The sequence below is a fragment of the Primulina eburnea genome, chromosome 1 (genome assembly GCF_022965805.1).
Source record: "Primulina eburnea isolate SZY01 chromosome 1, ASM2296580v1, whole genome shotgun sequence".
NCBI lineage: Eukaryota > Viridiplantae > Streptophyta > Magnoliopsida > Lamiales > Gesneriaceae > Primulina > Primulina eburnea.
In genome coordinates, this window is record NC_133101.1 from 7,462,076 (window position 1) to 7,475,660 (window position 13,585).

General features: G+C 32.0%; 1 protein-coding gene across 3 annotated transcripts; it reads left to right on the forward strand.

Moving 5' to 3' along the window:
* Positions 1-7,298: 7,298 nt before the first annotated feature.
* Positions 7,299-12,482, forward strand: LOC140825604 (probable trehalose-phosphate phosphatase F). Of its 3 annotated transcripts, none has more exons than XM_073187490.1 (13): positions 7,299-7,781; positions 9,620-9,674; positions 9,759-10,237; positions 10,331-10,471; positions 10,570-10,641; positions 10,753-10,875; positions 10,974-11,030; positions 11,140-11,241; positions 11,347-11,424; positions 11,533-11,602; positions 11,707-11,777; positions 11,861-11,953; positions 12,202-12,482. In XM_073187490.1, exons 3-13 carry the CDS (start codon positions 9,947-9,949, stop codon positions 12,256-12,258), a joined length of 1,155 nt encoding a protein of 384 aa, XP_073043591.1. In that variant the 5' UTR covers positions 7,299-7,781; positions 9,620-9,674; positions 9,759-9,946; the 3' UTR covers positions 12,259-12,482. The 3 variants fall into 3 exon arrangements, with proteins under 3 accessions (XP_073043591.1, XP_073043599.1, XP_073043583.1); XM_073187498.1 differs by having other exon boundaries at positions 7,299-7,729; XM_073187482.1 differs by lacking the exon at positions 7,299-7,781 and adding an exon at positions 8,575-9,134.
* Positions 12,483-13,585: the final 1,103 nt, after the last annotated feature.

The following is a 13,585-nucleotide window of genomic DNA, read 5'->3' on the forward strand; positions in this document are numbered from 1 at the left end:
AAAAGTAATAGTTGAATATTTGAATGTTGAAAATAAGAGTTGTAAGTTAGAAATTTGTGTGTGATGATGTAGGTAATGATGTATTTTATTTTTGGATTATGTGTAATGAAACTCTATAAATAGATCTCTCATTTGTGAAGAAAATCACAATTGAGCAGAGAGAAAAATATTATAAAGTATGTTGTTTGGTAAATTTTGAGAGTTTGAGATTTTTACTTTTTACCATAAATTTTTACTTTTTCACAACAGTTACTTATTTATTGAGTTGGAGGATTTTTTATGCAAAAAAAAATTGTGTGACCATCTCACTAGTATATTTTGTGAAACGGATATCTGATTCGGTTTAACTCAAAAAATATTATTTTTTATGTCACGATTGTTACTTTTCATTGTATGTATTGATCGAGTTGACTCGTCTCACGAATATAAATCATGATTGAATTTCGAACATGATATTTCATTCTAAAATATTTTTTATCTCATTTCAGATTAGTTATAAGTCATCGCATAATAATAATGTTATTTTAGGTAAAACAAAAAAGTTTTCCCAATGTCCAAACACATCAAAAATAGTTTTTCTAAGATCTCTCACTTAATTAATAATAATGGACAATTGATATGAAGTGTTATTTTGCAATTTTCAATTCTTGGAGGCTAGATGTAACTTCTATAAAATTTAAGAATCATTTTGATTGTAAAAGTTACCAAGTCAGAAAATTAATGCACTTTGAAATTATTGAAAAAGGGCAATTTTCACCATTTTCCATTTATGACATGGTTTGCAAAAAGTGTCATTTTACTTTTATAGGTTCATCGTAATGTTACATTATTGGTAGAAACGTGTATACTGTGATACCCTTGTCCCACATCTGAAAAATTAAAAAGATTTAAAATGAGTTTATAAAGGGCTACAATATACTTCTTTAGCAACTTGGGTTAATCATTTTCGTAAAGCGATGACGAATACGAAATAGTTGCTACAGGGCTCATTGTGCAGTCAGCAGCGCGGGCCCAGGCTCGAGACGTGACAGAATGGTATCAGAGCCGGTCACGGACATGGAACACCGAGAAATAAGTGCTATGCGGGGCAAAGTGCTACGTGCATGGGAGCCACCTCTTGAACCTGCGAGGCAAAGTGCTACATGACGGGAGCCACCTCTTGAACATGTAAGAGCCACCTCTAGATTCTCGGTGCTTGTGAATCGAGTGGTCAGGCCGCGACGTGGACGTCGCGTTCTGAAGGAGGGGTGATTGTGATACCCTTGTCCCACATATGAAAAATTAAAAAATTTAAAATGGGTTTATAAAGGGCTACAATGGATTTCTATAGCAACTTGGGTTAATCATTTTCGTAAAGCGAAGACGAATACGAAGTAGTTGCTATAGGGGCCTATTGTGCAGTCATGCAGGCGCGGACCCGGGCTCGGGACGTGACATATATGTTTGTATTTTATTTCATTTTATTATTTATTTATTTGATATATATATATATATATATATATATATATATATATATATATCAGACCTTTGGCAAAAACTTGTGTGAGACGGTCTCACGGGTCGTATTTGTGAGACGGATCTCTTATTTGGGTCACCCATAAAAAAATATTACTTTTTATGCTAAGTGTATTACTTTTTATTGTGAATATGGGTAGGGTTTGACCCGTCTCACAGATTATGATCCGTGAGACAGTCTCACATGATACTCACTCCAGACTTTTTGTCTAGAAACGGTCCAATCTATATATATCATACCTTTTGTCTAACGGAACGGTCGAATCTGGTAGGCGTAATGTCGATCATGTTGCGTCTTGGCTTCTCATCGGACATTTATCCATTTTAGGGAGTCTTGTCTTTTGTTTTTATTTCCTGTCTTTAAACAAAACTTATGTAGGAAAATGTAAAATAAGACAAAAATACATATTAACTATTAAGCACTAGAAAGTTGTCATTTTTAGAATCCAAGGAGTCAAGAATCTGTAAGTCGGCTGTGGTAGCTGCCTAAGACAATTACTTTAAAATAATTTCATAACTAAATTATTCATATTTAAAAAAAAAACATATGGCATTCAATGAAATCAATAATTTAATATATATATATATATATATATATATAATCAACGTCTCTCTTGTGATACAGTGATACAAATTTCTTTTTATTCGAGTTTGAAATTTTTTTAAAGCAAAAAAACCGATCCTCCGGAAATTATGAACTTTAATTTTTTTAACAACACTTTCCTTCAAATTTGGTTCTGAAATTTTGAATATTGAGTCGTTTCATTTCAATTTTAAAAGTCGATAACTATTATTTAAATCATTTTTCTTTTTTAAAAAAAAAAAAAAAAACTAGTTGATTGTGTTTTAATTTTGATCACACGAGATGTCAAAAATCCAGCTGGCATTGAAAATGACAAAAAGGAAAAAGGAGCCCACGGTTTTAACGTGGCCGTGTCATTACTGACAAGGTTCACCCGTGGCATTATACCAACTATCCCCGGAAGTCGTACGTCCACGTATGCGCCTTTACAAAGATTTCCCTTTTGGGTCCCATTTTTTATGAACGCTTTTTCTTTTTGGGTCCCATTTTTTATGTATATATATGATATTAAAATATGCCACAAATAGTTTGATACATACGCGTGCAGCCGGTGGCTGAAGTTTGTCATAATTGTAACTATAATTTAAATTTGTAAAATATAAATATTGGTTTTTTTTATATACGTGTGCAACCGTTGAGTTCGATGAAAATAAGAGATTGAGTGGTGAAAATAAGAGTTGTAAATATTGAAAATTAATATGTGATGATATATTTAAAGATATATATTTTTTTGGATTATTTTCAAAGAAATTCTATTAAGTCTCAACACACAATTGAGTGGAGAAAATTTATTATAAAGTGTGAAGTTTGATATATTTTGATAGTTTGAAATTTTTACTTTTTACCGTAAATTTTTACTTTTAACACGTTATCAGCACGATACTCGGAGGTTCGGTTCTCCATATTTTTTCAAGCTCCAAAACACAAGAAAAATGTAATAATATTCAAAAGTAAGAATGTTTATTTATTATTATTGTGTATATATTTAATATATAAATTATCATGTTATTATATAAAATGAGTCTGTGACACCTCATTATAATAATGAGATGTGATTTTATTGTGTTACTGTTTATTTATTGTGTATATATTTGAATAATATTATGTTATTATATAAAAGAGTTTATGACACTTCATGATAATAATGTGATGTTCTTATTTCACTGTTTATATATTTTTATTGTGTTAAATAATAATTATATATATTTCTATAATGTCTCAATATTATATAAAAGAAGTCTCTAACATCTCATTATAATATTGTGATGTGATATACATAATTATTTATAATGATTAACATTATATACATCATATTATTACCATAAAATTTACATATACATACATTTTTTTAATATTTTGTAACGGTCATAAAAACTAGTTTTTATCGTATAAATATGACTTTACAAACACATTCAATCACTTCAAGTTTACTCTTCCTCCCTAAAAATTTTCTTCATCGAAATTTTTGAAGAAAAGAAGATGATTCTTTCAATGTTATTTTATATAATTACTTTAGTTATTATACTCACTAGTCTTGTATTTATCGAAAATATCTGTCTCGCATTTTTTCTTTATTTTTAAGGATGATTTTACTTATAATTTATCCATTACTTTTTATTGTCATATTAATAGATATAGAACTTAACTAATCAAATGCATTGTTATTTTTCTAGTCTCACCAAGTCATATTTGGCAAATCTCGAATTTATTGCGCTCGACATTACTGGAAAAAATTATATTTCATGGACTCTCGATGAAGAAATGCATCTTGATTCATTGGATCTAAGTGAGACCATTAAAGAAAATGATATCTCAACATCACAAGAAAAACAAAAGCTATAGTATTTTTGCGTCGACATATTGATAAATGATTAAAATGTGAATATCTCATTGAAAAAGATCACATGACTTTATGGACAAGATTAAATGAAAGATTTGAAGATATAAGGGAAGGTACACTTCCGACCGCCTGTGATGAATGAAGTACGTTAAAATTCCAAAATTTTAAGAAAGTCAGTAATTACAATTCATTGATGTATCAAATAAGCTCGCAATTAAAATTTTGTGGACATGAGGTTACAGAATCAGAAATACTTGAAAAAATATTTTCCACTTTTCACGCATCAAATATAACTCTACAACAACAATATAGAGTGTTTGGATTTGTGATATATTATGAACTTATCCCCTGTCTTCTTGTGGATGAAAAGAACAACGAGCTGCTCATGAGAAATCATCAGTCCCGACCCACTGGATCAACAACATTTCCAGAAGTAAATGTTGTAAGTAAAAATGAATTTAAACCAGGAAACAAAGACAAGGTTTTTGTCGATATCGAAATCGAGGTCATGGTTGCTGATGTGGACGTGGAAGTGGTTGTGGTCGTGGTCGCGGCCGTGGTTTTGAAAACGATAGATTGTTAATGAAAATCACTCAAACAATTTGAAAGTTTTTGTTTTATATGCGACATTTCAGGACATTGATCTCGTATTTGTCGAGCCCCGAGCACCTTTGTAAGCTCTATAAAAAATCGATAAAGGGAAAAGAAAAAGATACAAATTTCACTGAACGCAATGACCGTTTGAGTGATTCAACTCATTTTGATACTACAGATTTTCTGAATTTCTCAAAAAATGATCAATATATTGGTGGAATATAAACGTAAAATATTTTATTTTTCATGTGCTTATATGCTAATATTTTATTGTATAATTATGATATGCATTATATTTTTCAATAAATTACATATATATTGTCAATAATTTTTTTTCATTGCATATTTTTTTGAAGTTCAAATATGGAAAATAATATGAACAAAGCTAAACACAGAACTAATTTCATGGAAGTTTGCATACCTGATAGTGGTACAACGCACACTATTTTCCGAGATAAAAGATTTTTTTGGAACTAAAACCAACAAAAACAATGATGAATATAATATCAGATTCTGTATACTTAATTAAAGGTTTTGGTAAATCATATTTTTTGTTAACTAATGGTACAAATTTTATGATAAATGATGCTTTGTATTCATTACAATCGAAAAAAAATTGTTGAGTTTTAATGACATATATTTCTATGGGTATGATACTCAGACAATAAATAAAGATAATGATAAATATATGTGTCTTACCACATACATTTATCATTGTAGTTGAAAAACTATCAATGCTCCCTACTGAATTAAATTATACACATATAAGTCCAATTGAATCCAACGTGGTAGTTAATAATTCTTCAATACAGATTAATTGGCATGATCGATTAGGACATCCTGGTTCAAAATTATACGAAGAATTATAGAAAATACACATGGTCATCTACTGAAAGACCAGAAGATCTTTAAAAATAATAAGTTTCAATACAAAGCCCGTTCTCTGGGAAAACTTATAATAAAATCATCACCAGCCAAAATCCAAACTGAATCACCTCTAGGGTGATATTTGTGGGCCAATTCATCCACCATGTGGGCCATTTAGATATTTTATGATATTGATCGATGCCTCCAGCAGATGGTCACATGGATATTTATTATCAACCCAGAATGTGGTATTTGCAAGATTACTTGCTCAAATAATAAAATTACGGAATCAATTTTTCGATCATACGATCAAGAAAATTAGACTTGATAATGCTGATGAATTCACTTGTCAGACTTTCAATTATTATTGTATGTCCATGGGAATCACTGTTGAGTATAATGTTGCTCGTGTACATACACAAAGTGGATTAACTGAATCATTAATTAAACGTCTACAACTGATTGCTAGACCAATTATTATGAAAACAAAATCTATGTTTCTATATAAGGACATGCAATTTTACATGATGCTGCATTAATTCGCATCAGACAAAGTGCATTTCATAAATACTTCCTATTGCAGCTTGTCTTTAGTAAAAAAAAACCAGACATTTCTCATCTCAGAGTTTTTGGATATATGGTATACGGGCCTATTGCATCGCCTCAACGAATAAAAATGGGACTTCAAAGAAACATCGAAATTTATGTTGATTATGATAACCCATCAATAATTCGATATATTGAACATCAGACAAACGACGTGTTTACAACATGTTTTGATTGTCATTTTACTGAAGAAATATTTCCGATATTAAGGGGAGAAAAGAAACATATCGAAAAAAAATTACATGGTATACATCATCATTGTTACATTTGGATCCAAGAACTAAACAATGTGACAAAGATGTACATCAAATTGTCCACTTGCAAAGAAGAACAAATCAAATACCAGATGTATTTGCAGACACAAAAAGGGTAACTAAATCATATATATATTATGTAACTACCCCTTCTTGAATTGAAATTTCAAAGAAACAAATTGAAGATACTCATGATGTCATAAAACGATTGAAGCGTGGAAGACCAATCGGTTCCAATGATAAAAATCTTCGAAAAAAAAACATAGAGAAGCACAATGATCACAAAATAGATAATGATATTCCAAAAGAAATATATCATGATGAAAATGTCTGTTAGAACCACAAACAGATGAGAATCATGAAATCTATATCAATTATATTAATATTGGAAAAAAAATATAACCAAAAAGATATAAAAGAAATTGATGAGATATTTTCTTACAATGTGATATTTGACATAATAAATTATAATGAAAATCACGAACCAAAATCTTTTGCTAAATGTAAAAATCGACATGACTAGATAAAATAGAAAAACGCCATCCAGGTTGAATAGGATTCGCTAAATAAATGTAACGTTTTTGGACCTATAGTCCTTATTTTGGAAGTTTGAGATTTTTAATTTTTACCATAAATTTTTATTTTTAACAAGATTTTTATTATACCAAAACTATATATATAAGTATCAGAAAATTGTTTTTGGTCCTATATATTTACTTATTTGTGATTTTGAAATTTTATGATGTCAATTTTTAGCTTTAGTCTATTATTTTTGTTCTTTTAGTAATTTAGTTTTTTTATTATTATTATGAGGTTGCAGCGATGGAAGCTAATTATGTCGTTATGAAAATGACGTGTGCATTGTCATGTCAATATTTTTCATATTCTATTATATATATATATAATAGAATATGTACTATAGGAGCGGATATGTGTGTAGTATCTTTGCAAGGGTGAAGACTTGGTTCTCACAGATACGAGAACGAAGAATCTCCAATTATAAAAAAAGGAAAAAAGAAAAAGAGAGACTGGAACGGAATTTAGAACGAGTTTTGGATTCTCTCCGCTCCCCCGTTGTCATCTCCAGGAGTAGGTGATAGAGTCATAGGCCCCAACGACCAAATATTAGTCAATGAAATATTTATCTGGAAAGCGTCGTTAAATTTACACAAAACTCGCAAGCAGCAGTCAAACGAAATCGCGTGCAGAATTGAAACTTTCCAGCATTGTGCTTTAATTGCCTCCGGTTATTCAACCATCCAGTACTCTGCAGTTTCCTCTCGTTCCCACGTCTCCTCCTATTTACACTCCTGCCAAATTTGTGATCCCCTCTTTCCCCTTCCGCTTCGTTTTTCATCTAAAAGTGAACGTGCGTTCCCCCTGATTTTCAATTTCTGCACATTTTCATCGTTTCTTGTGAAATCTCTACTGGGTTTTTGCGCTTTGTTCGAGGAGTTGTTCTTTGGGAAGGTGACGTCATTTCTGCTCTGTGAGCTGGAATCTTGATCTTTGAGCCCTGACTGTATGTGCGATTTCTTGTTTCTTGAAATCTGATTCTTTTTTGGTTTGCATTCTCGAATTGGTTTAGGTTTTGATCTGCATTTCCGATTCCTTTATTCCTTTTCTTTTTTCTTTAGCGAGGTTGGAAAATTATGAAACGAAATTCTACATGCATTTGTGAATACAAAATCATATCTTTTGGGCTTTGTTTATAAATACTTTATTTGATTATCTTATTGGAAAGGTTCGAATCTCTCATATGATTTGCGTTCTGAAATTTTTTCCCTTGCCCACTATGGTTTTGAAGTGTCTCAAGATTCAAATTTTCATTTAATGTATTCCTTGTAAATCGCAACGATTGAGAGTTGTAGCTGCCCAGAGTTCATCATTCTTCTTCAGAAAAAGTTCTGCTTCTGTTTGCTGGAGCCACAACGAAAATGCTATTTTGAATAACCTTTTTCTCAAAAAAACAATATGTGAGAAAAAATTGGAACAAGTTTCATCTGAATAATTTTGTTATTTATTTTGTTTAAACCGTGTTTTTCTTTCTTTTTGGTAGTAGTTTGAGTCAGTTGACGTGTTTCTCAACATTTTCTTTTGATATCATGTTTTGAATTTGCTACCTTTTTTCCTGCAATTTCAAGTTTGGTTATTTCCTTTTCTCTCTTTGTGACAAGTCAGGTTGAATAGGAATCTAATATGTCGGCATTATAGTTGTGTTATTGTTAGAAGATAAGGTGCATTATTTTATCTCCAATTATACATATATGTAGTCCTATTGAGGCATTTAGTTGTCGGCTGGTTCAATGTCGAAATTATTTTCTTATCTGTATCTGTTAAGTTATTACCTAGTGAGCACCATTAAACCGTAATGAAGGGGGCCGAAATAATAAATTAGTATATGAAAACTAGAGACCAACTGCTCCACCAATGGACTAATTAATTTGCATCTGTGATCTCTGATGGTGACAACGTTAAAGGGACATCCACCCGATTTTTTTCTCACTTACTTTCATGAATAACATGGTTTATTACATTTTTGTGAATTTTGATGAAGCCGGGCCCATATGCTTAATGATACCCTTGTTTCTTTGTAGGACCAATAATATGTGGTTGTACATGGTTTCATTTCCTCTGTATATATACTATTGGCTTAGGAAAACATAGTACAGCTATAAACCATTGTTTCTCAAGCTTTATGCATTAGCTCTGTCTACCAGTCTTTGAACTCTGTGACTGTATCTTCATAGCCTTTAAGTGGCCAAATTCTCAGACAATGTTTGTTCAAAGTCATTGGGTTGCTGGATTCATTCTCTAGTTATTATCCTTCCTTGCATAAAGGAACTTTCTTGACTTGAAGGCCATAAGTTCTTTGGTAATGATGTGTTTGATCTCTTCATCTTGTTGTTAACTAGTTGTTTACTTGATCTCGCCGGTTTACAGAGTTAGATGGGACATCAAAGTTTAATGTGGCATTCCTTCATTTTTGCGTCAGATAGTTTCAGTTTCTGACTCTTACAGTTTGTTCAAATGTCAATTATCTGCCGTTGATGTGCAAATTTATCCATTTATGTAGCTCTACAATATCGCTGTATTATTATATTATAAATATTGAATTCATATAATTAAGCACGATGATGGGCAAGAAACATCCAACGTTCAAATATGTTTTTTGTATCTTTATTATAAAAATAATTTCTTTTGATCTGGCATGGTATATGTCTTTGTTTTTCCTCCACTTTTTCATGGTTTATTGATTTAGAGTTTTCATTTGTACGAATGGAAGTGGGTGTGTCTTGATGCAAACTCTTGATGTATAATCACGTTTTGTCTGAAAATTCAGTTCTTGAAATTTTGCAGTTACTTTTGCTGACAAGAACATTTGGAACGACTTAGAAGGAATAGAAATGCAAGAGTAAGATTTGACTTACATCTGCTAGATAAGTTTTAAATTCCTATTATCAATTAATTAACACGCGCTTTGATTATTATTTGTCAGGAATCATATTTTTGATGGACTGTTTTCCCTCCATCAGTGATAAACATACTCTTAAAAACTGGTTCTCTATTGACAAAACTGTTGGTTAAATTGGCTTTCAAGATTTTGCAAATAATCTCATTCAATCTGATTCTACCTGCTAACACATATTTGGAATTTCATTCTTTTCAACCCAAAATCTTTATACAATGGATCTGAAATCAAAGCATACGTCCCCTGTTCTCACCGATACTGCCCCTATGAATAACTCTAGATTGGGCATCCACTCAGCTATACTGCCATACCCAACCAACGGCCCTGCTTTCTCTTCGAATCTCTTCCTAACAATCCCAAGGAAAAAGTCGGGAATCCTTGATGATGTCCGGTCAAGCCTGTTTGATACTATGAAATCATCATCTCCGACTCATAATATGTTAACAAAAGAGTCAAGTACAGAGTCCGCTTTAAGTGACTCTGATCTTGCTTACCGTGACTGGCTGGTAAATTTCTCGTGCCCTTTTGATTTTCCTCTAAAATGCTATCATGAATATGAAACTAGTATCATGTTGTAATGTACTGTTTTGGATCTGCAGGTTAAATATCCGTCAGCACTTGCTGTATTTGAGCAAATAGCAAACATTGCAAAAGGAAAGAGAATAGCATTATTCTTGGATTACGACGGGACTTTATCTCCTATAGTGGACAACCCGGATCAAGCCTTCATGTCAAATACGGTACCATTTTCCTATCCTCCCAAAATATAGAATTCCTTAATAGCCTTTGGCCCCGTCTCCTTGAGTTGTTTCTGAATCTTGAATAACTTGGTTTCCAGATGCGTGCTGCTGTCAGCAACGTCGCCAAGTATTTTCCCACGACAATAATTAGCGGAAGAAGTTGTGACAAGGTGACAATTGGCTGCTTTTGATTGATTTCTTTCGCACCCATGTTTTAAATGTACCAAGATTAAAATCAGTGTTCGTAGTTTTTTAATCTGTGTCTCATGTCATTCATTCAGGTTTATGAGTTCGTAGGACTAACTGAACTTTACTATGCCGGAAGTCATGGTATGGATATCATGGGCCCAGTTCGGTCCGTTAGCAGCGATCACAAGAATTGTATTAGGTCGACCGACAAGCAGGTAATGGTCTGAGAAATCCATCTTTCTTGAATGTGTGAACTCAAGCGATTCCGCATGAATTTATGGACCAATTGTTGACAAGGTTTTCTGTGATATAGGGCAAGGAAGTTAATTTATTCCAACCTGCTATTGAATTCTTACCTATTATTGAAGAGGTATGTTGGTAACAACCTTGGCGTCATTTACCATTTAATACACCAGTTCAAGCAAGATAATTTTAAATCTGTATTCTGAAATCTCTGTGTGTTTTTCTGCGAAACTCAGGCTTTTAGAGCTCTTGTTGAGATTACTAAAGACATAGTTGGTGCTAAAGTTGAGAACAACAAATTCTGTGTATCAGTGCACTACCGCAATGTAGATGAGAAGGTATACAATGGGTTTCAAGATTTTAGTAGTTCAATATAGTTTTTATCTTACTCTATTTCAACTAATAAAATGTGTTTTCCCTCTTCTTCTGTGTTGGTTTAACAGAGTTGGACAACCGTTGGTGAATATGTTAATGACATTCTGAAACAATATCCTCGTTTGCGACTAACACATGGTCGGAAGGTAGTATACAAGCCAGTCATATTGTTAATTATCTTGACTGCCTACTTTCAGTATTCCATCAGTTTTTTTCCATCTTTCTAGTTTCTTGATAGTTCGGTTATGATTTAGGTTTTAGAAGTCCGACCAGTCCTCAACTGGGACAAGGGTAAAGCAGTTGAATTTCTACTCGAATCACTCGGTGAGTGGTTTTATTATATCAGTAAAACAAAACATTTCTATAGTGCTATAAGGTTTCCTCTCGTATGAAGCAGTCTGATTAAATCAATGCACATAAAACTACAGGGTTAATGAACTCTGATGATATTATCCCGATATATGTTGGAGATGATCGTACTGACGAAGATGCATTCAAGGTCTGTTAACAAACTTTTGAAAAAGCCTTCTGTGATTACTTGTTACAACAAAAAATTCTTAACTAGACTTTCACAATGTACAGGTTTTGAGAGAGGCTAATCGAGGCTGTGGTATCATAGTCTCTTCGGTGCCTAAGGAAAGCAATGCATTTTACTCTCTCAGGGATCCATCCGAGGTATTACAAGATCTTTTCTTAAATTTTGCATCAACCTCGTATTTCTATTGTCTCGATGTACCATTTCTCAGAACTACACCGCATAGTTTTCTTTAGCATGAAGTCTAAAAGTAAATGTCATGTTTCTTATATGTAAACAACACCTCAAGATCGCACAATAAAATGCTTCAAACTTGATGGACATCCATTTAGAACTAAGATTTATCTCCCTATTCGAAAAATAATTCGCATTTCTTCATCATTTGCAGGTCATGGTATTCCTCAAGACCCTGGTGAAATGGAGGAAGAAAAGCGTGATACATTGACGTTTGAATACGTTGTCGTTTTCGATGCTACGTGTCGTATATGTTAGAAGATGGAACATGTTAATAACTACAAGAGGTTAAGGAGCAGAGGTGCTTATTTCTAGCACCAAGGATGCCTGTACCCATTTTTTCTCCCGAGTTTGTATTTGGTTCCCATATATTTCAAAAAAAATTGTACCATTGTTGATTTTTAAAGATCTCCCCAAGGGAGGCTTCAAGGTTGATTTGTTATTGTGTAACTAAACTTGTCCATTCTTCTTTGGACTGGTACTCAAACAAATCTAGCCGAGAGCAGGGAAATAAGCAAGAAATCTACAAATTTATAAAGAATTTCATGATAATTGTATTCCTTCGTGTTAGACAATATTGTGATCATTATGTTTGACTGTCTCATTTTAGGCAAATAATGTACATAAAAAAAACACTAGAAAACATGGACACACGAAAGTACAGATTCTTTGGGGCCGACAAAATTTCAGTTGTTGGATTTGCTATTTTGATTAATTAATCAATAATTTTTAAAAACATTGATTAGTCTATTTTTAGTTCAATCTGCTATCAATTTAACTGGAATACTATTCCGATCTATTACTAAAAAAAAAATTCACGAGATAAAGTCGGTTAACAATTAACTTGTTGGACAATAAATATGGCACTGAGGTCCAAGTTAATTTCACACTCAAATCATTAAAAAAATGAAATTTATAATTTTTTTTGAATGAATTAGAGTTTGAATTCATAATTGAAAACGAATAATTTTCACCGATTCGAATTCGAACTCATCTGTATAATAAGAGGACAAAAACTTGTGTGAGACGGTCTCACGGGTCGTATTTTGTGAAACGAATCTTTTAATTGGGTCATACATGAAAAAAATATTACTTTTTATTGTGAATATCGGTAAAGTTAACTGATTTCACAAATAAAAATTCATGAGGCCGTCTCAGAAAAATTAACTCTAATAAGAGATGCTTGATTTTTTTCTTTTATATTAATATACAATCAAATTAGTTTATTTTCAAATACTTATTTATAAATAAATACATGTATTTATATATTATGGAATATATAAATTATTATATTATATTTTGTTAAGAATTTTTATCTTATCTTAAGTTTGGTGATTGACAATATAATAGCATCGAGTTGTTACAAGAAATGAATTACTATATTGTTATGGTTTTTAGGTTTACTCTAGTGCTTTTATTCATCACCAGCAGCAGATAACATATTTTCTTACCGGCTCATATCGGTTAGAACTTAGAAGTGTACAATCAGTGAAGATATGTTACTTTCAACTCCTTGGAGACTTCTAATTTTAGCATGA